Source organism: Lactuca virosa, chromosome 3 (genome assembly GCF_052849685.1).
Source record: "Lactuca virosa cultivar CGN04683 chromosome 3, Lactuca_virosa_CGN04683_v6, whole genome shotgun sequence".
In the NCBI taxonomy this organism is placed as follows: domain Eukaryota; kingdom Viridiplantae; phylum Streptophyta; class Magnoliopsida; order Asterales; family Asteraceae; genus Lactuca; species Lactuca virosa.
In genome coordinates this window covers 9,959,055-9,984,657 of record NC_136428.1, presented here as the reverse complement: position 1 = coordinate 9,984,657, position 25,603 = coordinate 9,959,055, and the positions used below count along the sequence as shown (strand labels likewise).

Sequence of the window (25,603 nt, the reverse complement as noted above, 5' to 3'; positions counted from 1 at the left end):
GTTGGTACTAGATTCTTCCCTGGACTCAGCCAGTTGGTGTTCTGTTTCCCACACACGCCTTTCCAATGCAACTTGGCCCTGTAGAAGTTCTCTAACTTCAGGTCGACTGGCATTCAGTTCCATCTGTAGTGCGTCAGTGTGAGTCCTGGTTAACTCCTGGTCATCGGTCAGATGGCGGAGACGAACTGTGTTGACTCCTGAGTTAGCCCTAATTTTCATGACTTGGTCGATGGTCGTTCTTCCTTGTTCAGCATTGCGAGCAACACGACTGTCACACCCCCAAACCAGAACGGCAGAAACGTTCGGGGGTGGAGGACTTCATGTGTAGTATCACAACAATTGCATCATAGTAATCAAAGTAAACACAACCATTAAATTTATAAAAAGTATTTACATCTGTTTGATTCATATTTATATACATCAAAAGTAGCAAAATATAAAGATGTGACTCTATACGCTCCGTCTTCTCAAAAGCTGCGGGGGTACCTGTCTATTGATTTCCTGAGAATACAAGCGGTTTTTGAAAGAGTATCAGCATTAAGCTGGTGAGTTCATAAACATGTTTTTGTAATCTGGTTATAATCTCAGTACTTTTGTTAGTACTTAAGTAAGTACGCGAAGAATGCTCACTCATAAAATCCTATACTAACGATTAAGTGTAGAATAAAATGAATCCATTGAATTTAAATGACTGTTTTTATGACCCATAAACTACACCCTATATAGCTTATATGATTGTTCGCATTGAATCTATGTTTCGTGCATTGATAAGGTAATTGTTCCATAAACTATACCTATTATAGTTTATATGTTCGTTAAGGTATTCAGTTCATGTTTTACAATAAAAACTATACGATTATGTTGAAAACTTCCCTTATGCTCATCATTTTACAAAAGGGATGAATATCTAAACGTTTTATAAAATGTGAAAATCTTTGGTTTGAATCAATTGCATGAGTTTTAATCATGTTTATATAAGTCAAAATATTTATTTATTTCTTGCTTGTATCCTCCCCCTAAAAATGTTAAAAACATTAAAAGTGTAGGGGTATGAACTCACAGTTAGACGCGTGAAAGTGTCAGACAACGAAACTGGAATTGAAGACCCTCGGGTTGATGTACGCGACACTTAACGGGATCCTAATAACAATTAAATACATATATGCATTTAATTAGCGAAACCAATAATTATAGTGTTGGAAAAACACTTTCTTTTGGTTTAGGAATGTTACCGGGACTCGATTGAATCGGAAAAAGCGGGTTTTCAGCCAAGTTCACGGCTTGGAAAGGTTTGCGTCCGTGAACTGTTCTCGGCCGTGAACAACCCCTTGAATGGTTTACGGCCGTAAACGGTGTTCTTGAAGAAAATATGAATGTTTGAAGGGTTCACGGCCGTGAACGGATTGCAGCCCTTGAAGATTTGAAGGGTGTACGGTCGTGCACTCAAGAACAACAATGTTTGAATCGATGAAAAGGCTGGTGTTTGATGCTCCAAAACGTGTTTTAAGGTGGATGGAGTGATGGATGAAGAGAAAACTTGAGAAAAGTATGAATGAAGGTAGGAACCACGTATTTATAGGCTGGGGGTATGGTCGGTGGTGGGGGCCAGCCGTGAACGGTTCACGGCCGTTATCGGGTTCACGGTCGTGAACACCACTTGGAACGGAAACATCTGATTTTCAAAGAAAACTCGGTTCTTGCGCGACTTTTGTTTCCTACTATTATATAAAATTTCATTATATAACTTAATTGATGTTCCAAACCATGAGAAATTTGACGAAATCAAATAAAAATTCAAAATTTATTAAATGGAAACGGACTAACGTTAACGGAAAAGTTTCGGGTTGTCATAACGACGAACCAAGATAGGAAGGACCCTGTCTGTTGAGCCTCCCTAGTTCAAGTTATAGAAGCTTCGGTCTCCATTATAAGGAGGTGAATGTCCCTGTTCGTGGCGCCACCTTCCCAAGTTCACTGCCCACAGAGGTGTCGGGCCTTGAAAATCCTGTCGAGGGTTAGGATTTTGGGCAACTTGAGGTGGATTATAGACCTCGGGTTCTGAGTCAGAATCTTCCTGGACTCTTCTTCGTTCTCTTCCTTAGAACTCTCCTCGGGGTCTTCTTCTACTGGGACCACCGGGTTCTCTTCTTTAGGTTCAGCTTCAAGCCATCCACCGTTCCCTTTATCGGGAAAGTACGGGTCACCTTGTAGATGGAATCCAGCCATGTTATCTAAGCAAGAAAAGGGGTGTAAGAGACATATAATAGACGTATTCTTAAAGATATTTATAGGATGATCCTTACCAGTTACTTCTATACTTACGTAGTGCATACCAGTTATATATAACCAAGATAGGATAGACCTTCGAATGAGTGATCCAACTCTAAGACCACAACCAAACAAGGAACGGGAAGTAAAGAAAAGATCACAAATTCTAAGTCTATAGCATCTTAGTAACATATAACCTTAGCGTATCCACTCAGCAACTATAGACCTACTAGTAAAGGTCTTTTTAGTTTTCACATAAGTAATTATAGTACAACAAAATACTCCTATAGTATTTTAAGTTTATATTATGTTCTAGTGTTTCATTGTAGTAGAGTTGGTAAGTTTTAGACTTGTTGCAAAACCACAACCATTCCTAGGCACATGTTAATCAATTCTCGGATAGATATAGTTGATCAGGCTATATCAATCCCAGACCTGATTATATGTCCCCAAGCCTACTTGTGTTGTTCAACAAACGCAATACTTTTGTTCTGTTCTAGTATGACACTGTTCTTAGTATGAATGCATGTATGTATACTTTAGTAAAATATTTTATTATTTAAAAAGTATAATCTCTTGGTCAGAGTGTTTTAATCCCGTTGTGTTTATAGTTGTATATCTTTTATGGGTTGATATACTTAATTCACTATAAACAATGCTCTGATACCAATCTGTCACACCCCATACCGAGATGGCGGAAACATTCGGGGGCGGCGGACGTCATGTATAGTATCATAACAATGCACAATAGTAAAACAAACAACAACATCCATTGCATTAATAGAATAGTTAATACATGTGTGTTCTCAGTATAGTTGTATGACACCAAAAATTATATATAGCAAAATATAAAAGACGAGTCTTGAACATGCTTCGTCTTCTCAAAAACCTGATCCAGTGTACCTGTCTACTGGTTCCCTGAGAATACAAGTTATTTTGAAAGAGAGTATCAACATTTAAGTTAGTGAGTTCATAAGTATTTAATTTCAAGTGTTTGTATTTGTTTCATGAAAATGTTTGTGTTTGTTTAGTAAAATGTTTGCATACTTCCCAGAAAATCCTATATTTTCTTCTAAAATGAAAAGTAGTCTTATACACAAGACCCGATTGTTTTGTATGTTTGTTCTCTTGTAAAAATGTATGTTTGTACTTGAAATAGTATAAAATGTATGTTTTTTTTCCATATTTGTAAACTATCTTTACTAGAAAAATAGTATGCATTTCTCATGTGAGAGTATCATTGTATGAATGTAATGGAAAATGAAGGTTTACATTAGAATTATGTAAATTAAACTACTGATGCAATTAAATGCCTTGTAACCAAACTGGTTAATTAAGTTTAAATGTGATTAGGTTATAACCATGCTCGATTGACTAGTATAAAACACGACGTCCTTCAGGCGTCAAAAATGATATGACATTTGTCACCCGTAGACCTGCAGGTCCTGCTGTAGCTAGCAGCAAGCTGTGGGATGGTCAATCCCGTATAGATCTATACACAAACTCACGCTCTCCCTCCAGGAGACTCTGGTTACAAAACGTGACATAGCAAGTATATTGCTATTCCATGAAATAGTATCTCACATTTTATTTATCTTGTTCACATATAGTATGTAAGTCCCTTTTTGTTCTTGTAAATGGATAGTATACTTTGTAATGTATAGTAATAGTATGTATGTATTGATTCATGTATTGTTCCTCTGTTCTAGAAAATAGTATGTATTGATCCTCTAAACTATACCTATTATAGTTTACTAGTATGTTTGTTTGAACTGAAAATGATTTGGAGAAAAGACTCAATTGCCTAACATCTGCAACTGAGTTAAGTATGTACTTTGAAAATGGGGTTTAATATTCATGTATATATTGTAACGCCCGCAAATTCGGGCTAGTCAATTTAGAGACAATGAGCGTCAAAAATGAGTTTTTGATGGAAGATTATTTAGAATGAATAATCTTAACCAAGTCATAGTATATGTTACAAGGTTTCCGTACATATAAAGAACGCCGAAATCCGAGTTATAACGAAGAAGTTATGGGCCGTGGAAGTTTTACGGCAAAACCGACATGTCACCGGGAGACGTAAATAGTGAATTTATGATAGAAGACTTTTTAACCTTAGTGATCTAAACATAAGTTGTAGTATACGTTAAACCGAGAACATACAAAAAAAAAGAACGCCCAAATCTGACTTCGTATGAGGAAGTTATGAATTTTATAAGATTTGGCATAGCAGTGCACAGCCCGAAACTCGAATTTTAGTTCGAGCGGTTTTTGGCCAACGCAACCTAAATGAGAATTGAATATCTCATTAATAGTAGCGCAACGGTAAAAAGACAGACGAAAACGGACGTCGGATGAAGAATTTATGAATTTTTAACGGACTTTTTCCTATCCGGGCCTGTTAAAAATATAACTTTAAAAATAAAGTTAAAATTAGCCGACAGATTCTAAATGAAAGTTGTAGAGTACGTATCCACCTACGCGTGGATATAAAGGGCATCAAAAACGGAGTTTGTATGAACAAATTATAAATTATAATAGCATATTTACGTATTAAAATAAAGTATAAATCATATATACGTATGCATATATATATACAAATGTATATATCATTAAAAAGGTATCGACGATGCGGTCATTATAATACTGGTGTTGAGTACTTTCGACATTAGTTTAGTACAAATATCGTTAAATCTATTTAAAATAGTATTATGAAGGGGTGTTTAGTCGTTTATATAACTATAAGGTCATTAAGTAACTATGGAGGGTAGTTTTTGTAAATTCAATTACTATAAATAAGAGCATTGGGCTCTCATATTTCTTGCACCATTCTCTTGATTCAAGAGTCTTTCTTTTCTTATCCCCCGAGCATTTCGGTCCCTCGTGATTCGACTTCTCTTTCTGTAGTTTTAGTATAGTAAGGTGAGCGCTGAAGCGCTGCACGAATCTTTCCTAGAAAGATTCAACGACGAAGTTCTGCCCCTGCAGAGCCCGATTCCTAGCTAAAACCCCCTTGTAAGTAAGTTATGCTTATCTATTTTAATATAGCTTATATTTAAAATTAGTATTTTTATTATGAACTTATAATAAATATTTGGGCTATTATTATGACTTATATAAGTGTCGTTATAATATATTTTAACTACTCGCGGTACGGGGAATCTGGTTTAAAGGGCCGCATAGGGTTGTTGGATTTCAGAAATGTTATATGCCAAAATGGTCCTACCCTCCGGTGTTTTATGTCTGGCCATGTCTGTACATAGTGGTTGAAAAATATTGTTTAAACGCTTATATAATAATAATAATAATAATAATAATAATAATAATAATAATAAGTCACGATAAATATTAGACTAAAATCTAGTGGTAATAATACTAGGTTTCGTCGAAGGAAATTATTTTTAAGAAGCGAAGCGTTGTCTGAGTTCGGAATCACCACCTTATCAAGTGAGTGCATAGTTACTTTCATCTTACACATAGATATGAAGTATTTTATATAAACTACTTGCTATGTGTGCATATTATCTGAGTACTTGCTGTCTATGCTGGATGAACGATTTTATAAATGTTTTAAATGATTTAAACTGTATATATATATCTACGATAGTATGTTGGGTAAAACATGGGTAGATGTAATAGATGGAATATGAGTTGGATGTTGAGTTGAGAGGTGTTATAGACCACGAGGTGAGTCTGAGAGGTGGACGATGTGAGAAGCCTTTCCCAAGCGATGGCCTCGTCATCTAGCAGAGTATGGATGACAACCACAGACTATTCTAGACAGTCCAGTGGAACACTAGCAGGCTCGCAACCTGTAGGTGTTGTGAACGATGTGTTCACCCGGTGTACTCTAAACCCTGGTGATCATCCATACTTGGTGCCTAAACCTTGGCGATCATGCAGGCTTGGTGCCAAAACCCTGGCGACTATGTGGACTTAGTGCCTGTTGTATAAACCCTGGTGACTATGCAGACTTAGTGCCTAAAACCCCTGGCGACTATGCGGACTTAGTGCCTGTTGTATAAATCCTGACGACTATGCAGACTTAGTGCCTAAACCCCGGTGATGATGGACTTCGTGCCGATTCCTTAGGATGATCCTTAGGAATGAATGAATAAGAGATAGCCGATTCTTAGGGTAGATCTTTAAGAGTAAATAAGATAATGGGGATGAGTAATTGGGTTAATTGTTTGATGATTAAACATAATAATTATATTATTGTGGGTTGAAAACCCTATGTACTCACCAGGTTTCCGAACCTGACCCACTCAGTTTATTTGTATCACAGGTGTCGATATGAAGTTACTTTACACTGAGAGATTTAAAAGAGATGTAAATCACTAGTGTAAATGAATGTAAGTTCTGTTTATGCTTATGTTTCTATATTGACGATGACATCCCAAATGTTTTAAAATGAATAAAAATACATTTCTTCGGAAATGCTTTGATAACGTATTTATCATGTTTTTCTGGGAACAAATTCCGCAAGATTTTTATTAAAAGAAGTACTCTGATTTTTATAAAGCATAAACAAAATCGGTCTTTTCTGGCCGTGAAAATGGGGATGTCACATATATTTAGCAAGTATAAATATGATTTAGCCGACAGTTGGACTAGTGATCCTACCCTAAGCCCACAACCAAACGTCCTAAGTCCGTTAAAGCATACCTATACGTAAATATATAAATGAATACGAGTTTGATAATAAACAACAATCTAAAATAGTTTAAAAGAGTTTTTGAAATGATTTTTAACAACAATTATATGCATAAGAAATCCTTTGTTTGTTTGTTTTCACATGTAAATGTTAACACAATGCTATTGTGTTCTACTTGTATCCCCCCTAAAAGCATTTAAAAATGTAAATTGTAGGGATATGAACTCACCTTAAGTGAGTGATTCGTTTGGATGTTCGATATAGGATTATTGTTTCCACAAGTTAGATCCCGAGACAGAACAAGTCCTAAAATTCATTTCACGCGATATATTGGCATGAAATTAGTGAATATAACCTCAAAGGTGTTAAGGAAACAACCTAGGATGTAAGAATTACTTACAAAAGAAGTGTTACAAGAGAAATCGAGTGACTGCTTGGAGTTCACGGCTGGGCTTCGGTGTGTACGGCCGTAAACGGTTCACGGCTACTTGAAGATTCAAGTGTTTTCAGCTGGAAACATAATTGTGTGATCTTGGTGTTCTTGGTGAAACCAAGAAGATTCAACGGTTTACGGCTGTAAACTCAGAAATGAAGGGTGTTTGATCAATGACAAGAAGAACATTAGATGTTCTTATCAAGATCCGAAGGTGAATCAAATGATCCTCGGATGTTAGTTGAGAGAAAACTAGGGGTTTTCGGTTGAAGATCTTGAGAGAAAAAGCTTGAGTTTTTGGCTAGAAGTGTAGAAGTGAGGATTATCTCAGTCAAACATATATATATATATATATATATATATATATATATATATATATATATATATATATATATAGGGTAGAGTTTGTGGTCCGAAGGGGTTTACGGCTGCAAACCGTTTGCGGTCCGAGGGCTTACCGCCCATGCGATGGTTTGCGGCTCATGCGAAGGTTCTCGGTTCCAAATGTTTCCCTCCAAAACACACAACTGAATACAAGGTTGATACACTTATAACTCATTAATCTAACCAAATTAATATAATTAAAGAAATAAGTTTGACCTTTATTTGATATGTTTGACTTTCGTTGACTAAGATTGACTTTTACAAGAATACAAATTACGGGTTGTCATATATATATATATATATATATATATAATTAATTAATTTAAAAAAAATAAACATTTCAAACATACATTTTTTTTAAACTAAAATTTCATTTAACTAGAGTAATAATAAGGATTTATAAGTCAAGGGTTGATTCTGTAATTTTAGAAACTATTTATGTTGAGAGAATTTATGATTGGGTACTTTTTGTTAGTAGACCAAACCCTAGGGACCTTGTTTGTTAAATCTGGAAAATTTTGTTGTCTTCTCCATGGTTTAAACGCACACACAGTACACAGACGAAGTTTCTTCCATTTTTGATCTGCAACTTTAAAACTGCAATTTCAAAACAAAAATTAAATCCTCACTTTCTCTCCATTTTCCCCAAACTATACACTCTCTCTCTCATCGGTATAAATCTACCGAGTTGTCGAGCCGAGCTCGGCATGCCGAGGGCTCAGCCCGGTGTTCACCGAGTTAGCCGAAGTGTTTGCAGAGACCACACCCACCAGCTTAATAATTATTTTTAACTATAATAATTACCTTTTTGTTTCTAATTATTAACTAATCATAATCATTAGATAATTATTTCAAAATTATAACTTATTTTTCTTATATTTTCCATATTTAATTTAAAAGTTATATTATTTAAAAATGTTATATATGTATATAATTTATGTATATGTTTAAACAAAATACAATAAATAAATAATAAGAATTTTACACAAATACAAAAATGATAAATACATAAAAACAAATGTTTTTAAAATTTGATATAAAAATATATAAAACAACTAGTTAGAAACTTTAATTATTGCTTGGATCAATGTGTAAATATATAGATACGGGCTTAGAAGTAAATAGTTGATATATATACTTATTAAGATTTTAAGTTTATAGTAGAGCTGACAATGAGTCGATTTGGGTTGAGTTCGGGTTCAACCCATTTATTAATTGGGTTGAAGATTTCAACCTAACCCAACCTTTTTTTTTTATTTAAATGAGTATATATTTTCAATCCAACCCAACCTTTCAGATAAATAGGTTATCACCGAGTTGACTCGTTTATGTAATTCTCAACCCAACCTATTAAATAAATGAGTTAACCCTAGGTTAACCCATTTAAAATAAAAAAGTAAATAAATTAACTATATATTACACTACTTAAATTAGTTTAAAACTTAAATAAACTTTCAAAGTATAAAAAAAGCACAATCCCAATTCACAAATACAAAGAAATTATTCAAATAACATTAAAGATATGTAATTTCGAAATAATTTTGAAGAACGAACTAGTGTTGTTGGCGCAAAGAAAAAAGATAGCAATTAGGATTGCATTTTTTAAAACATAAATAATAATACAACATTGTAATTTATAAATTAATACTTAGATTAATACATTGTAATATTTAAATAATTATTAAATTATATATATATATATATATATATATATATATATTAAAGTTAAATGGGTTTGGGGGTTGAAAACGGGTTAACAACATTTACCTATCCCAACCTATTTAATTAAATGGGTTAGACGGGTTGACCTATTTATCATAAATTGGTTGAAAATCTCAACCCAACCTGCTAAGTTTGGGTTGGGTTGGTGGGTTTGGTCGATTTTTTTCAGCTCTAGTTCACAGTAGATTTTATTATGAGAAGGCGCTTCCTATTTCTCTCGTCATCCAATTTACTATAAATGATGGCGTTCCGTCGGTGGTGGTTTTGGCGGCGTTCCGCCGGTGGTGGTTGCAATATATGGGGTGGTGAAGGTTGAGGGGTATGTGGTGGTGGTATGTGACGACGTTCCGCCAATGATGACGGGAAAAACAGCAACAATCGGCGTTGTTGGTGGTCGTGTGCGACGAATTTCCATCGATGGTCCGCCAGTGAGCAACAACAGATCTGGAAACGATTCACCGTTGTGTTTCCCTTTCTATCTCCCTGTCCGACCCAGACGGTGGGCAACTCGGGCGGTCATCCAGGGCCCATGTCTCTAACGGGCCCAAAATTCTTAGAGTATATGGTATAATTATATTGAGAAACAATTAGCGTATCTAAAAACGCAAAAAGTATTTTTCTTTAATTAGTTTTTTTTTTGATAATGTTGTGACCATATTTGTGTTTTTTAAATATTAATAGTGAGTTTTATAACAATATTTCTATTTTCGATTTTGTTTTTATTATATTTATGATTTTGGGGGCCCATTGTTTCTTTTCGCCCAGGACCACCTATATCTTTGGACCGGTCCTTTCTCTCTCTCTCTCTCTCTCTCTCCCTCTTATTCTGACTCTCTCTTACTATTTCCGATAGGTTGCCGGCGGTAGTCGCCGCCAGCGGTGATGGCTGGCGGTTATGATGGCAGTGCTAGGGCTCTTTTGATTTGTCTCTCCCTCTTGTTGAGTTTCTTTCTCGATCACACATGTGGTAGCCGATGATGTTTAGTGTCTAGGGAACGTCCCCCGTTTTGAATGTATTAATATTTTGGTGATTTAAAGTGTTACACAGTGTTCAAAGCATGATGTATTTTTGTAACACCCCGTTTCCAAGACAAACCCTAAAATCTGAAGATGTGTTTTAAGTATTATTTTATTCCGATATATGTATAGATTTAAATAAAGAGTTCAGTGAAAAAGTGTGTAATTGGCATTATAATTTGTTTTGGAGGTCTAAAGAGTGCTTTCGGAGTTCGTAGTGGAAAGAATATTTGAACATATGGCTAAAGGATAACCAATTGGGCTCGTTTTATAGTTTGTGGACTTATATTGAAAATATTTTGTAAAGGAGTGGCTATTTGGGCAAATTTGGATTTAATTTGAAAGAAAAAGAGAAGGAAGGGCTGAATATGTCATAATCGAGATTTTGGGGGTTAAAAAGGTAATTTCTGGATTTGTTTTGCAAAAGATTCTCAAAGTGGAGGGCTGTTTGATAAGTATTGGACCTAAATTGAAATGAATTCGGAATGTTGAGGGCAAAAAGGGTAAATTATGGACTTTATTTGAAAGGAATTAGGATGGAGGGGCTGGTAATGTAAATATGGGAAAGTTGTTCATAACCGGGTATATAACACGTCACCATGCCATAAACACTAACCCTAATAAACTATCTCCAGCCGCCACCCTCCCTTCAACAACCTCCGGCGCCGCCACCCCTCTCCGCTGTCAAGGTCACAAACATTGCTGCCGGCGAAGACGTTCTTTGCTACGGTTCCATTGCTGCCGCTGACGACAAAGCTCGGCTGTCGCTGCTACCGTCCGTGGTTAGAGAAAACGAACCTCTCCCATCTCCTTCCCCGTTTCTGTTCCGATGCTACGCTGCTGCTGTCGGTCTCAAGCGCATCATCTTCTCCATCCTCGGTTGCTACCCCCTTTCCCGTGTTTCGTCGCCGCCGTGGCTCCAAGCGGCCAACTGTTTGCGGTGCTCTGGTTGCGTCTGTCACCCCGCAGAGGAGGAAATGGGTGCGTGTTTCAATTACATCCCGTGTTCATGATGGTGGTGCCGATTGCAAACTGTAAGTGTGTGTTTTGTTTGGCCGAAAAACCGAGAAAAAGCCACCACCACCACCGTGAGGTGGTGGTTGTCACATTGTACCACCGCCGGCCACCACAAGGGTGGTTGTGTGTGTGTGTGTTATTTTGTGTGTGTGTGTTTATTTAAATATTGCGTTGTAAAATGTATTGTATGGCCGGATTATTCAAGGAAAACAACCCGTCACCGCCGTGGGGTGGTGGTTGCCGCCTCACGCCGCCATTCTGCCGCCACCTCGGGTGGCTGTGTGCCTTTGTGTGTGATTGTTATTTTTGGATGCTTGGACATTTTTTAGCAAAAATCATAACCACCACCACGAGGTGGTGGCCACCGCCGTGAGCCGCCATTGACCACCACTACCCGAGGTGGTAGTGGGTGGTGCCCGACTTAATTAACAGTTAATTAACCTAAAAGCTTAACAAATGGACTAATTGGGTTGTGATTGGATTGGAAACCCTAATTAGGGTTTAGAAAACCCTAATTTTGTATATGTTAATTTGGAATTGTCGGGAACCGCAAGTTTGGACCATTGGATTGGAATCATGAATTAATCCCGACCACATTGTATGTTGACCTCGTAGAGTGAAGGACTTAATGGAGTAAGTCTTTAATAGGTTAAGTAAGAAACACTTAACCCTAATTGTCATTTTATGTGAAAACCCTAATTTGCTTGGGCCTTGAGTTGGGCCTTTCTATTGGGCTTTGGTGATTGGGCCATTGATGGGCCATCCAAGAACAAGCATATGGACTAGAATATTTTGATGGGCTTTAGGGTAAGGCCCATGTGAGGGGTTTGGGCCCAATTTGGAAAATTAGGCCATAGATGGGCCATAATTGGGCCTTGATGATTATGAGATGTTGGACCAATGGAATGCCAAATGTTTGGACTAGAATAAGTGGTTGGGCTTAGGGTAAGACCATGTAAAGGTTTGGGCCCAATTTGGAAAATTGGGCCATATGTTGGGCTTTGGTTCATAGTTTGACTTTCGGGCCTTTGGATTGGGCCTTGGGCTTGAATCAAGCTAAGTTGGGGGTAAAGTAGTCTTTTACCCCAAGCATGGACTTATGTTCATGTGTTGGAACCCAATTATTAATTGGGTGTTGTTTTGATGTTGACAGTTCGGGAATCTGTCATTCAGCAACTAGGGTTTTGTCTGCGGGACTTCAGCAGTGCGATGTGAGTTACCTTCCAGTAGAGGTGGGTCTAAGGCACCAATGTCGGCCCACCAGTAGGTGATTATGTTTGAGATGATTGTCTTTGTGATAATTGTCTGGTTTTCCACTATCTGATATGCTTTATGTGCTAGAATGCTATAATATATGTGTTAGTAGTAGTAGGGGTGAAATAGTCCCTGGATACCGGTTGAAAGATACCGAAGGGGTAAACAGTACCCATACATGCCTAGCAGTATGTTCATGATATGTTATTATATGGTAGTGGTAGGGGTGAAATAGTCCCCAAAACCGGCTGAGATAAACCAGAGGGTAGGTCGGGCACCCAGATATGCCTGACAGGGGTAGGTCGGACACCCCGGTATGTCTGACAGGGGTAGGTTGGGCACCCCGGTATACCCAACAGGGGTAGGTTGAGCACCCCGGTATGCTCAACAACATAGGTCGGGCACCCCAGTATGCTCAACAACGTAGGTCGGGCACCCCAGTATGCCTGACAGTATGTTATTTCTATGGTATGTGGTATGATGGGGGAACTCACTAAGCTTCGTGCTTACGGTTTACAGTTTTGGTTTCAGGTACTTTGTTTTCAAAGGAAAGGAGCCGGCTCGATCGCAACACATCACACTATGTTTTCCGCACATGAGATCTTTGGGATCACACTCTGATATTGTTTTATGATAACATGTTTTGATTACTGACACTTTGGTTTTGACATGGGATGTTATTATGAATGTTTTTTTATACTGTTGGTTTTATAATAACTTAATTAAAAACGAAATTTTTGGTCTTGATATTTGGGATGTTACAATTTTTTAGATATCTGATCAGAACACATTTTTCAATGTGTTGAAAATACTAATTTTTATTGTGTTGAAAATAGTAATTTTTATTCATTGGTAAAAAAACGAAAAAGCTACAAGAAATAAATAATTTATAGATCCGCTACCAATAAATAATCATGAATGGGGTATGACCATGGTTGTAGAACTCGTTACTCGGTACTTGTTCGGCCGACTACCGGGTAGTGAGTACTCGACAGTACTCGGGGAGTACTTGGATTCGATAATTCCTGTAGAAATATTTTTAGGGAAATTATATGTCAAAAACATAAGTTAAAACCATAAGTTGATTGAAATATATAACAAAATTAGATACATGTGAATACACAAAAACTGGAAAACACACAATGGTCTCACTGTATGAATAATTACTAAAAATTTAAGTTATATATATGTAGTAATAATCACATGTGTGTGTTAAATAATAAATCATTAAGTATATTATACATATTAATCACCGAGTTGGCCGAGTTTTACAAAACTGCTCGCTTCAGTAAGGAGCCGATCAGGGAGTACTCGGATTCTGTAATTCGTCTCGGTAAGGGGCTGAGTAGGGAGTACTCGGCCGAGTAATTGGCCAACTCGGAGATTTTTACAACACTAGTATGACTATAAAATCAGGGGTATGTATAACAGGTTCCCCTAATAAAAAAGTATTCAATATCCCCTATATATACTAATGTGTAGGTGTCCTAAAATACTAAACTTCTAAGATTCCATAAATAAAATAAAAAGTACAACTTTAGGAATAACTTTGAAAAGGTTGCAAAATATAAAAAAATTTCCATGCATGCATAAGATTCGGAGCATATTCAACATTAGCAATAGGGGTGGCAACTATAACACCCTGTTTCGAATCGTTTCCTAATTTGGGATCGTTACCCGAAGATCGGGTATCATAAGGCTTAGGGCCTTTGGGAAAGGGATATTTAGACCCATTTAGGTGTGGGTTATGTAAGTTAGATAATCCGGGAGTTCAGTTTGTGATTTGGAGCCCAAGGGTATAACCGTAAATTGGCAGTTCGAACCTTTTATGAATTTTGGATTTTAGTTCAGAAAGTTTTAAGGCAAGGATGAGTTGATAGAAGTGTAGAGTTTCTCGTTAACTTTCCGTGGATATAAGGATCATCGAAATCGGACTTAGAACGAATAAGTTATGGCTTTCGGGAGTTTGGAGGTTAAAGGGCTAAGCCAAGTACGTTGGGCGTACTTAGGAGTACGCTGGGCGTACTAGGCAAGGAAGTCGCGGGTGCCCCATGGTGTACACTAGACGTACCAGGAGTACGTTAGGCGTACTCTAGTCAGACCGAAACCCTAATTTAGGGTCTTGGACCCTATTTAAGCTCCTTAACTTGTGTCTAAACTGTCTTATCTTCAGCCTCCATCCCATTAAACCCTAGAAACGAAACCCTAGCCTCCATTGGTGTGGTTCTTGATCTTTTGGTGTGTTTTCATGCATTTTGGTGCTCTTTGAAAAAGAAGGAGCTTCGTGGAGAAGTGTCGAATTGCTTGAAGCTTGTGGATCCAGTCTTTATGCATCTTGATCTACCTTCTGGAGGTATAAAGCTTCAAACTTTGTGGTTCTATGGTATATATCTAGTTTTGGGTGGGGTTTTCCATGTTTTGGTCCCAAGGTTGTTGCTCTTGTGAGTAGAAGCTACTCCAGGACCTTTGAGCTTCATATTGGGTCCTAGTTAAGTTATTAAGTCATAAAAATGTTATCTTGAGGTTTCTTGTTGATGCATGCATGAGTTAGTGTTCTTAATATGGATAGAAACAAGGATTTGGTCTCATTAAGTCATGCAAAGGAGTAAAGTTGCCAACTTTACGTCTTAAGACATCATTTAGGGTCAGATAAGTGTTTGGATGCTTTTGTCTTAACCATTAAGAGCTTATTTCGGATTATTGGGCTTCTGATGAGTACGCTGGGCGTACGTAGGAGTATGTTCAACGTAATCCTGGTTCCATGCATAACAACTTGTACAATGTGCTATGTAGGTGAGTACGCGGGGCGTACACTTCTTGGTATGCATGGCGTATTCCTGGGGAGTTCAATTTGGGCCTTTTGGGAATTGGGCCATGAGAGGTTGGACTAGTTATAGGAAGGGTAAAATGGTCTTTTACCCTTTAGGAAGTTGGATTATGGATTGGGCCTTAGTTTTTGGGTTAGTGGGGTAATTATTAATTAAGGTTGTATTTATTGTTAGTTTGCGAGATTATCCGGTTCAATGACCCGAGCAGTTTTTGATTGTCTCCTCACTGTACCCGTGGGTCGAAGGCACCAATGCATGCCCACTAGGTTATGTTATGCAATTTGTCTTTGTGACTTTTGCATGGTATATTGGGCTAGGCCCATGGATCAGGAAGGGCTAGGCCCATTGTATGCTATGTAGAGTACTAAACATCTTTATGAATTTTGCATTTTATATGATCGGGCTAGGCCCCATGGTTTGGCAGGGCTAGGCCCATTATGGTGGGTTGGCCCAATATGCGGGTGGGCCCAATGTGAGGGCTAATCCCAATGGTATGTATGGTATGTGGTATTTTGGGAAACTCACTAAGCTTTGTGCTTACGATTTTATGGTTATGGTTTCAAGTACTTCCGGTTCGAAAAGGAAGGACCCGACTTGATCGCAGCGCATCCATCCATGTTTCCGCAATATGATGATTTTGGGATTGTACTCTGATGACTGATTTATTATGAAACAGTTTCTGAATGTTTGAATAAAAGTTAATGGGTGTTTTGGTCATATTAAAAATGAAAATTTTACCTCATAAGTTTTGGGACGTTACAACAACTCTCGACCCAACCCGTATCTTGACATTAACCCAATCTGATAATGGACGGGTTTGGGTTGAGATTTTTGACCTGTCAACCCGTCAACCTGCCAACCAGTATATATATATATATATATATATATATATATATATATATATTACATCTAAAAAATAGATGTATTTAATTATTAATGAAATATGATATGATTTCCTTCCATATTCGTATGTGGCTAGTCTACGTTTGTGGTGCCCTAATCAAAAAAGAAAAAACACATGTTGCCATTTTTAGATACTCACGAGTCACGAACGAAGAACACATCCACTTTGTATGAATATTTTTATTTTTCAATTTTATTTGGTTGTTAATGACTTTAAGAATTTATTTTAAAAACCTCTTTTTTATGTTAATTACTTTATTCACTTTATGACTTTATATTGAAAAAACCTCATTTTTGAAAATGTGTTGCTTATTTATTAAACGGGTTGGGTTTGACCCACTAACTTGTGAACCCGCGAACCCATATACTTAAACGAGTATATGGATTGGGTTGGGTTGAGGTTTCCAACCTACCAACCCGTGACCCGCCAACTCATATATTATATGGGTTGGGTTGAGTTTATGTTTTATGACACTCCAACCCGTTAACCGGTGACCCGCTAACCCGAACCTAACCCGATTGGCAGGCCTAATTAGCAATACTAAATTGGTGGCTGTAATTTTTTGCATTACTAACAGTAATAGACCATGTTTGAGTTGTACGGTTGTTACTAGGGGTCTGTAAGAATTAACGGATCCAATTGGAACCGACCATTCCAATTAGAAACTGACCAATTGGATTGGATATCTGATTACAACTTAATTGGATCGGATGTGAAATTTCAAAATTCAATTGCATTGGATCGGTTATTGGATCATTGTGGAAATCCAATGGATAAACGAATCGATCTGATCCAATTGGATATCCAATTTAATTCAATATTATTCAATATTATTATCCAAATCCAGTTACTATTATCGAATATTCAATAAAAAAAATTAAGTTGGAAACTTTAAGTTAATGTTACTTTATTAGTCTTACTTAACTTAATTGTGTGCGCTTTTATTTTTAGTTATCATGGTTATATTTGATTATTCGATAGATTGATATTAAAATTGGTTGGATAATAGGTAACCAATGGATTAAACCAATAAAAAAATATCCAATGGATAAAGTTGATCCTATCCAACATCCAATTGGAACTGTTCGTTTCAGTTTTTTTTTTATATCGAATGAGATTGGATCGTTTGACAAAATGCAACATCCATAGGATGATTGGATTAGACCGGTTCCATCGAAATCCATTGGATTTGAACCAATGAACACCCTTATTTGTTACCCATAGTCTCGGAATCCAAAGAATTGCATTCCATAAGCTTAAGGATCGATAAATGATTTATACTCGGCTCGAAGCATAACATGAGCTATTTAGGGGGTGAATGTTGGAATTTATTAATCTCCAGGGATACAAGTTGGTTTCCTTAGACAACAAGGATTCCTTTAGACAACAAGGATGCAAGTTGGCTTTCCTCGCATAGGTTAGGAGTTAGCATCCTAGTCTAATAGCTTTAGTTGAAAGCTATAAATATTCATATGCATAACCGAGTAATGGTATCTGCATCATAAATTGTAATTGAGTTTTAAAGTTATTTTTCTCAATAAAATTTGGAGAGTTATTTCATATTCTTTTGTTCTTCTTTTAAGTTCTTTAAAATCTAATATATGATTTATTAGTAGAGACTATTTAAAAAAAATATTATTATATTAATATAAAAATAATTAAAACAAAAACTAATATGACATATTGAAACACTTATTCATTTTAGTAAATGTCACTAGTCTAGTTTACATTGTTGTAACAATAAAGAAAAATTGAATATTCTTCTAGGTTTTATTCCTATTTAATTTTATACGATCTATTAATAATGACTAAACTGCACAAATGGTCTTTGTGTTGCTCAAAATTGCTACTTTGATCCAAAAAGGTTTGAACTAGCATCAGAGGTCCAAACTTTTCATTTTGTTGCGAGTTTGATCCAATTTGCTATGAACTTTTTCATAATGACGAATTTGCCCTTATTTTTTTTCAGTTTTTTTATTATTTAAAGATTTTTCCAATTAAAAGAAAAAAAAAGAAAATTTTCCTTTTTTATTTTATTTTTATAATTTTTTATAACAGAAAAAAATTAAAAAAAATGCAAACTCTCTCTCTCTCTCTCTCTCTCTCTCTCCCTCTCCCTCCATCTCTCACCCTCCCTCTCTCTCTCTCTCTATCTCTCTCTCGTGTCTGTCTCTCTTTCCCATATTATCTTGTTACTTTAAACTTGAAAGAAACCTACACACCATGAAAGAAATTTGCAGCCTCCACGCCCACCACCAGATCTGAATACTTGGAGCTCTATATGGTAGAAACTCAACCACCTCCCCCATCGTGTCCATCTCTTTCTCTTCCTGTCATCTCTTAATAACCCTAAATGTGTGGAACTTAGCCGACGCCGCCCAACATATCAGGACCGTCGTCTCCCATCTTAAACTAACCACCGACGATAACCTATTACCCTCTTATACGCCAATTTGAAACTCATTGACCGTCTCAACAACTCAGTTGCGTTAGAACCCGAACAAAGCCATGATGGAGCTTCGTCTTTCCAGATCTGAAGATGGCGGTGACCCTAGGGTTTGTTGTGGCTCAGGCGACCTCAACCTTCATACCTATCCTTCTTCGATGGTGGTGTAGATTTGGTTTCGGCGGTGGAAGTAAGAGATAGTGACCGGAACGGATGAACGACGGCTAGGGTTCCGTTAATGGTGGTTCACAACAATGGAAGAGGAGGCGGCAAGTTGGTGAAAACGAGAATGAATGTTAGTGGGTGGAGTTTTACATCAAGCAGGTGGCAATGGTGGGCGTTTGGTAGTATGGAATGGTATCGAGAACAAGAGTGAGAAGAAGAAGATAAGCTGGATGGGTTAATTTTTGGGGGAGGGGGGAGAGAGAGAGTGAGAGAGAGAGAGCATTTTATTTTCTTTTTTTCTGTTATAAAAAATTATAAAAATAAAATAAAAAAGAAATATTTTCTTTTAATCAGAAAAATCTTTAAATAATAAAAAAACTGAAAAAGAAAAAAGTAAGAGCAAATTGGTCATTATGAAAAAGTTCATATCAAATTGGACCAAACATGCAACAAAATGAAAAGTTTGGACCTCTGTGCTAGTCTAAATCTTTTTGGACCAAAGTGTTAATTTTAAACAAACCACAGGGACCATTTATGCAGTTTATTCATTAATAATTTTTTCTTGATTTTAATGTTTGTCTTGATCTAATAAATAAAAAGATAAAAAAGAAAAAAAATAAAAGGATAATGTATTTTTGAAAAAATTGCAGAAATGGTCCTTGTGGTTGGCAAATTTATGTGCTTTTGGTCCAAAACGAAATGTTGGTGCACCACTGGTCCAAAATTGGATTTTTCTATTGTTTTTGGTCCCTATCTACTTAAAAAGACCATTATGTCCTTATAATTTGTTTTTACATTTTTTTATTATCAGTTTTTATTCAAAATAAAAAAAACCCACCATTCTCATTTTCCCTTCCCGTTCAAACTCTAGCCCATTCCCAACTTACAAAAAAAATTGGTTGTCGTCTATAACCTTGATCGAAGAACCTCCACAGTCAACGGTGCATCTACACTCGTCTTCTACCATCAACAATCTCCCCCACCGCCTCCCCCTCCCTCCTTTAACTTGTCGACGCCTTCTTGATGGGGGAATTGATTTCTAGAACCATTTTCAATTTTTGGATCTGAGGGGGGTAATTTTTGGAACTAAAAACATTTGAAAAGATTTGCAGGCTTTGATATTGGTTGCAGGTTGCAGGTTTGTTCTTGATTTTGATTAGGTATGGTTTGGTGTTAGAATTTCAATTTGATTTGAGGATAAAATTTTGTGGTTGTCGGAGATGAAACGTGAAAAGTGGTATGAGATGGTGTTTGTGGGTAGAGGTTGATCGAAGATGGTTGCTGATGAGAAGAGGTTGAAACACACACATGCACACATTATCCCTACTGCGTCCTCTCGTTCTCAAACTACAATGAAGAAATCGAGCATCAATAGAGAACGTTCTTAAATTGTTGAAATCCTATAAGTTCTTGAAGTGCTTTGATGTATTCCATATTCAATCTATTTTTTTTTTCACATCTCCGATCTGTAGTTTTCTAGTTATTGTGCTTTGATGTCTACACCGAGGACACGAAATTAAACAGATATTGGTGGTGTTAACGGGTGGTAATGGTGTTGATCAATGGTGGTGGTGGTGATCGGAATATGAAAGTTGGCTTAGGCGAGGAGTCTCCGGTAGCTTCTGTGGTGGAGATGGAGGAAGATATGGTGGCGACAATTGATTGAAGATTTTGAAGTGGTAGTGGTTGACGATGGTGGAGACGGTGGATTGAAGTTCGATGGTGGGTCTTTACGAGAGAGAGAGATATAGATAGAGAGAGAGAGGGAGGTGGTGGTGGGTTGTTGACTTAAGAATGGGGTGGGTTTTTTTTTTGGTTTTTTTTAATTAAAATAATAAGAAATTAAAAAAGAATCAGTTAAGGGTATAATTGTCATTTTAGATAGGGTATGGACCAAAAATACGATAAAATGATAAACATAAAGACCAAAACCACACAAGGTATCTAAAATTGGACCACCATTGCACCACCAAAACTTTTTGGACAAAAACCACAGAATTTACCAACCACAGGGACCATTTTTGCAATTTTGTCTGTATTTTTCATATGAAGAAATCAAATATGCTTGTACTTACTTAATTAATCAAAAAGTATAAAAAAAACAAATATCAAAATAATAATAAAAAATTGGAAAGCAAGGAGGTCTAACAAGAAGCTCTTATGTTCAATTTCACATATACTAATTCGTTGTATAAAAAAAGCAAGTGTCAAAATAAAAATAAAAACCGAAAAAATGAAAGAAAAGGTTAACAGAGGTGGGAGGACATATAATTTTCTATATGAATAGGAATTATATAAAAACAAAAGATAGGAGGACTATGAAAATTATTATTCCCATATCATTTATAATGATGCAAGAAGACTGCAAAAGCTTCATGCTTCCATTTATTGTATATCAAAAAGTAAAGGGGAAAGAAAACATTTTGCTTTTGGTTGTCTTTAGAGTGTCGTCAAAGACTTGAATTATTGTGTCCCCTAACTTCCATTCCTTTGCCTATAAATTTTCACATCCGCAACTGCTCTCCTAATAAGATCCATTTTCTCGATAAAAAAAACAGCTTATTTGATTTGATACATCAGCTAACATCTTTCATTGATAATTAAATATCAGAAATATTTCTTAATAGTACAATCTTAGAAAACATTCTAACCATATTTTTTTAAATACTACTTTCGGGTGGTTATAAATGAGTCAATAGATACGTTAATAAAATTTTAAAGTTATTTGTTTCTCGATAACACCAGATAAAACTGTTTTTTTTTTTGTCAAATAAACTAGACAATTAACATAAGAATAATTCAAATTTAACCTTCTAGCAATCCAATAGGCTGAATTTTATAACGGACCGAGGTCAGCATGGCATTTTGACTATTTCTTCATCTAGCTAAGGAGCCTGAGATGCACGAAGCACTCCAATTTTTTTAACTGGACGAACATTTGATGGTAGAATATTGTTCAAAAGGGTTCAGAAACCATCAAGATAATTAGTTGATATCTTTCTCTATTGAATTGTAGATGCAAAATGTTGTATAAACAAATTCACGAATCAAACTCACCGGGGAGGTCTAAGAGTTTGCTCAATTCTTGGAGCAGTTCTTGTGGAAGAAGCAGTATGAACCCTAATCACATGTCCCACCATTGACACTTGAAGTGCTTCTTCTTCATAAGCTCTTCTTTCCATCTCCTCCAATCTTGCCTTCTTCTTTACCTTCATAAACATGGCAATCAAAAGCAACCCCACCAGAAAAACCGCGATTGCAGCCCCAACTGAGCATCCAAACGCAACCGTCCACCGCCGCATTTTCTTCCTCACCGGCAACAATGGTGACTGCACCACCAACCCGAAATGCCCATGGGTTGTGGCACCACAAATGTTGGGTGCAACCTCTTTTTCTAGTGTCACCTTCCCATCACCTCCAAATGTTGCACACATCTTTATCCTCCCATCTAAAGTCGAGTTCCCATACGATGTATAATTAGTGAAATCAATTTGAATTCCGGACTTATCTGGGGACTGAATTTTAACCTCAAATTGGGTGTTCAAGTCTGAATCGTCACCGGAGTTGTAAGCTAGTAAACCTAATACAGGTGACACTAGTTGATAACCTAGTAACTGATCATAGTTGTCATAGTAAATGTTTGACCAATTGTTTCCTAGGTTTTGTGTTACTATAAGGATCCTTTCTATACAAGGATGAACATCCACACCAACTTTCAAGTGAAATTCTTTGATGTTTGCACCATACCTCTTGAGGCTTCCACAGCGGTATCTTGAAGTATAAACCATAATGCCGGTGAGATTTGATGGCAAGTTGATATTGTATGGTGTGCCTGTTTTGAAGTACTTGCTGTATGACTTGAATGTGTAATCTCGAATCACGAGATCAAGGAGTCTTGTGGATTTAATCCCTTGACCTTCAGTGAGTACTAATCTTGATGGTAATGATAAGAGAATGAGGAACACCCAAAGGAGAGAAAGATGATTAGATCCCATCAATCTTTTAGGGTTTCCCGAGGAGTTATAGGCGATCCTTCGGTGCACGACAGCAAAAATGTTTCACCTTTTTAGATCTGATTGGAAAAATCTTAGCTTTTCTGTGGTATCCTGTGTTTGTTTCGAGATATTGATATTGAACCCAAAAAGGGGGTGGATCAAGAAAGCAAATCTTGAAATATATTATTGGTTTCTTTCAAATTAGAAAGAGTTTGTTTGGAGAGGTGAGCATTGAAACCAAAAGAGAGTGGATCAAGAAAGCAAATGTTGAAATTTGCTCTTGGTTTCTTTAAAATTTGTATGGGGAAACTTTTATGTTTCCAAAAAGGAGCAAACAGTATTGGATGATCGAAAGGAGTTTATGTGATGGTGTTTGCAAGTTGAAGATAGAATTATAGAGCGGCTTTGGTGAGGGTAGTGAGTGATAATTGTATATGTCAAAAAGAAGGTTGCTTTTGAAGTGTGTGAGGATGATGACAGTCACCTAAATCCTTCTTTTTGCATGCATTATAATAATACTAGACAAATACCCGTTGCGCAGAATATAACAATATGTTTGAAATCTTTACAAATATATGTTTTTTTAAATGAGATTTTGTAATATGTGCCCTAAGGGCACGTATAAGAAGTATTAATTAATGACAAATATTACCATAATTAAATGTAAAATACATTAATTATAACGAATATTACCATAATTAAATATGAAATGCATTAATAATCTCCATAATAAATATATTTTGAATTTAATTATGGTAATATTTTTCATAATTAGTACTTCTTATATGTGCCCTTAGGGCACATATTAGAAAATCCCTTTTTAAATATATCAGTGATGTATTTGTTAACTCTTGTATAATAAATCTTATAATAAGTTAGTATAAACATTGTTTGTTTTGAATTATATGATAATGTAGACATCTTTTAAAATCCTATAATTTCAATTGTTTTAATAACCTCTACATGTGGTTTACTCATGAATAAAATTAAATATAATATATGGTTTAATGATATTTATAGTTTTTGTTATGATTAATTAATTTTAAAAGGTTTATTTGCTTAAGATTTTAATTTCTATCATTGTAATTATTTAAAACATCAAACATTGTTTTTGTTTTTAAAAGTAACAATATAATTTTTGTATATAATGTTACTTTTAACTATTGTTGTTGTAAGTTATTTAAAATAAAGTATTTGGAAACTCTTAATTATTCTAATTTGGTTTCAGAAATTTAGCTTTTTTAAAAATTATTTGATGAGTATTGTTAGTTTCTTTGATTGTAATTATTTAAAACAACAAACATTGTTTTTGTTTTTAAAGACAACATAATAATTTTTTATATACTATTACTTTTAACTATTCTTATTATAAGTTATTTTTAAAATACTTATTTGAAAATTCTTAATGATTATAAAAAATAGTTTCATTTTTTTTTGTTAGGATTACAATTTAGGTGTAACACTATAATGTGTAACTTTTAACTATTTATAAAATAGTCTCTCAAGTTTTTCAAGTTTAACTGAAATTTTGATTTAAGTTAATCGTTTAACATTATAATGAAATTAATAATTTAACTATTTTGCATAAAATCATAAATTATACAAAAGTTGTGACTTTAAATAGTATTGAAATTAATAATTTAACTATTTTGTATAAAATCGTAAATTATAGAAAAGTCGTGACTTTAAAATGACAATTGCTCACATACGACAACACATCTAAACTAATAAGGTATGTTAAAAAGTTAAAGTAATAATTTTATAAATAGAAGTAAATATGATATTTTAATATTGTAGTTTAGTTAATTTATTGTTAGAATTTAGTTTTTTGCATTAATATAATATTATTAACCAATTTATAATAATTATTAGAAAGAAATTGAAGAGTCATGGAGGTTTCAAATGCATGGTGAAAGTAAAAATGCGTCTTTTATAAGTATATATAGATATGTAAAATGTATATAGGTGTAATTTTTTTCTTTTAAGGGGAAATTACATAAATACCCTACGAACTTTCGAGGATTTGTCATTTTAGTCCCTAAACTATTTTCATGACTTTATAAGAGAACCAACTCATGGGCAACCTGTCTTTTTAGTCCCCTTTACTCGTTTTAATCAGTTTGAATGACACATAGACAAAACTTAGGCCTATCTCTCTCTCATGTTCATCATCTTCCTCTGTGTTAAAATGGAATGTTGACTTCTAAGATTGTGGTCAAACCATAAATCTTTTTTTCTTCCTTCAAGCCAAGATGAATTTGTGAGCAAAACTTATCTGGGATTTTCGTTCTTCGCGTCATTAAGGCTACTGTTGCTTTGATTATTTCATATTCTTATATGATTTAGGTAATTTTGCATTATGATGTTCGTCTTTATGTATGATTCATTTTTGAAGCTTTGGTTCTTCGGAATTAGAACAAAAAAATATTGTGTTTAAGCTAAAGTACATCCCTTAAACCAATTCTAATTTCAAAACCTGAGTTTCTTGAATTGAAGATCCATTTTAGCTT

General features: G+C 35.6%; 1 protein-coding gene across 1 annotated transcript; it reads right to left on the bottom strand.

The window, feature by feature from the left end:
- Nucleotides 1–21,881: 21,881 nt before the first annotated feature.
- LOC145165203 (transmembrane protein, putative (DUF1191)) lies at nt 21,882–23,488 on the bottom strand. The gene is made up of 2 exons (XM_079083885.1): nt 22,156–23,488; nt 21,882–22,024 (listed from the first exon to the last, which is right to left on the bottom strand). The coding sequence occupies exons 1-2, from the start codon at nt 23,091–23,093 to the stop codon at nt 22,021–22,023; spliced, it is 942 nt and encodes a 313-aa protein (XP_078940011.1). The 5' UTR covers nt 23,094–23,488; the 3' UTR covers nt 21,882–22,020.
- Nucleotides 23,489–25,603: the final 2,115 nt, after the last annotated feature.

Excerpts from the sequence above, each read along its gene's own strand:
- LOC145165203 (XM_079083885.1), bottom strand. The coding sequence starts at position 23,093 with ATGGGATCTAATCATCTTTCTCTCCTTTGGGTGTTCCTCATTCTCTTA.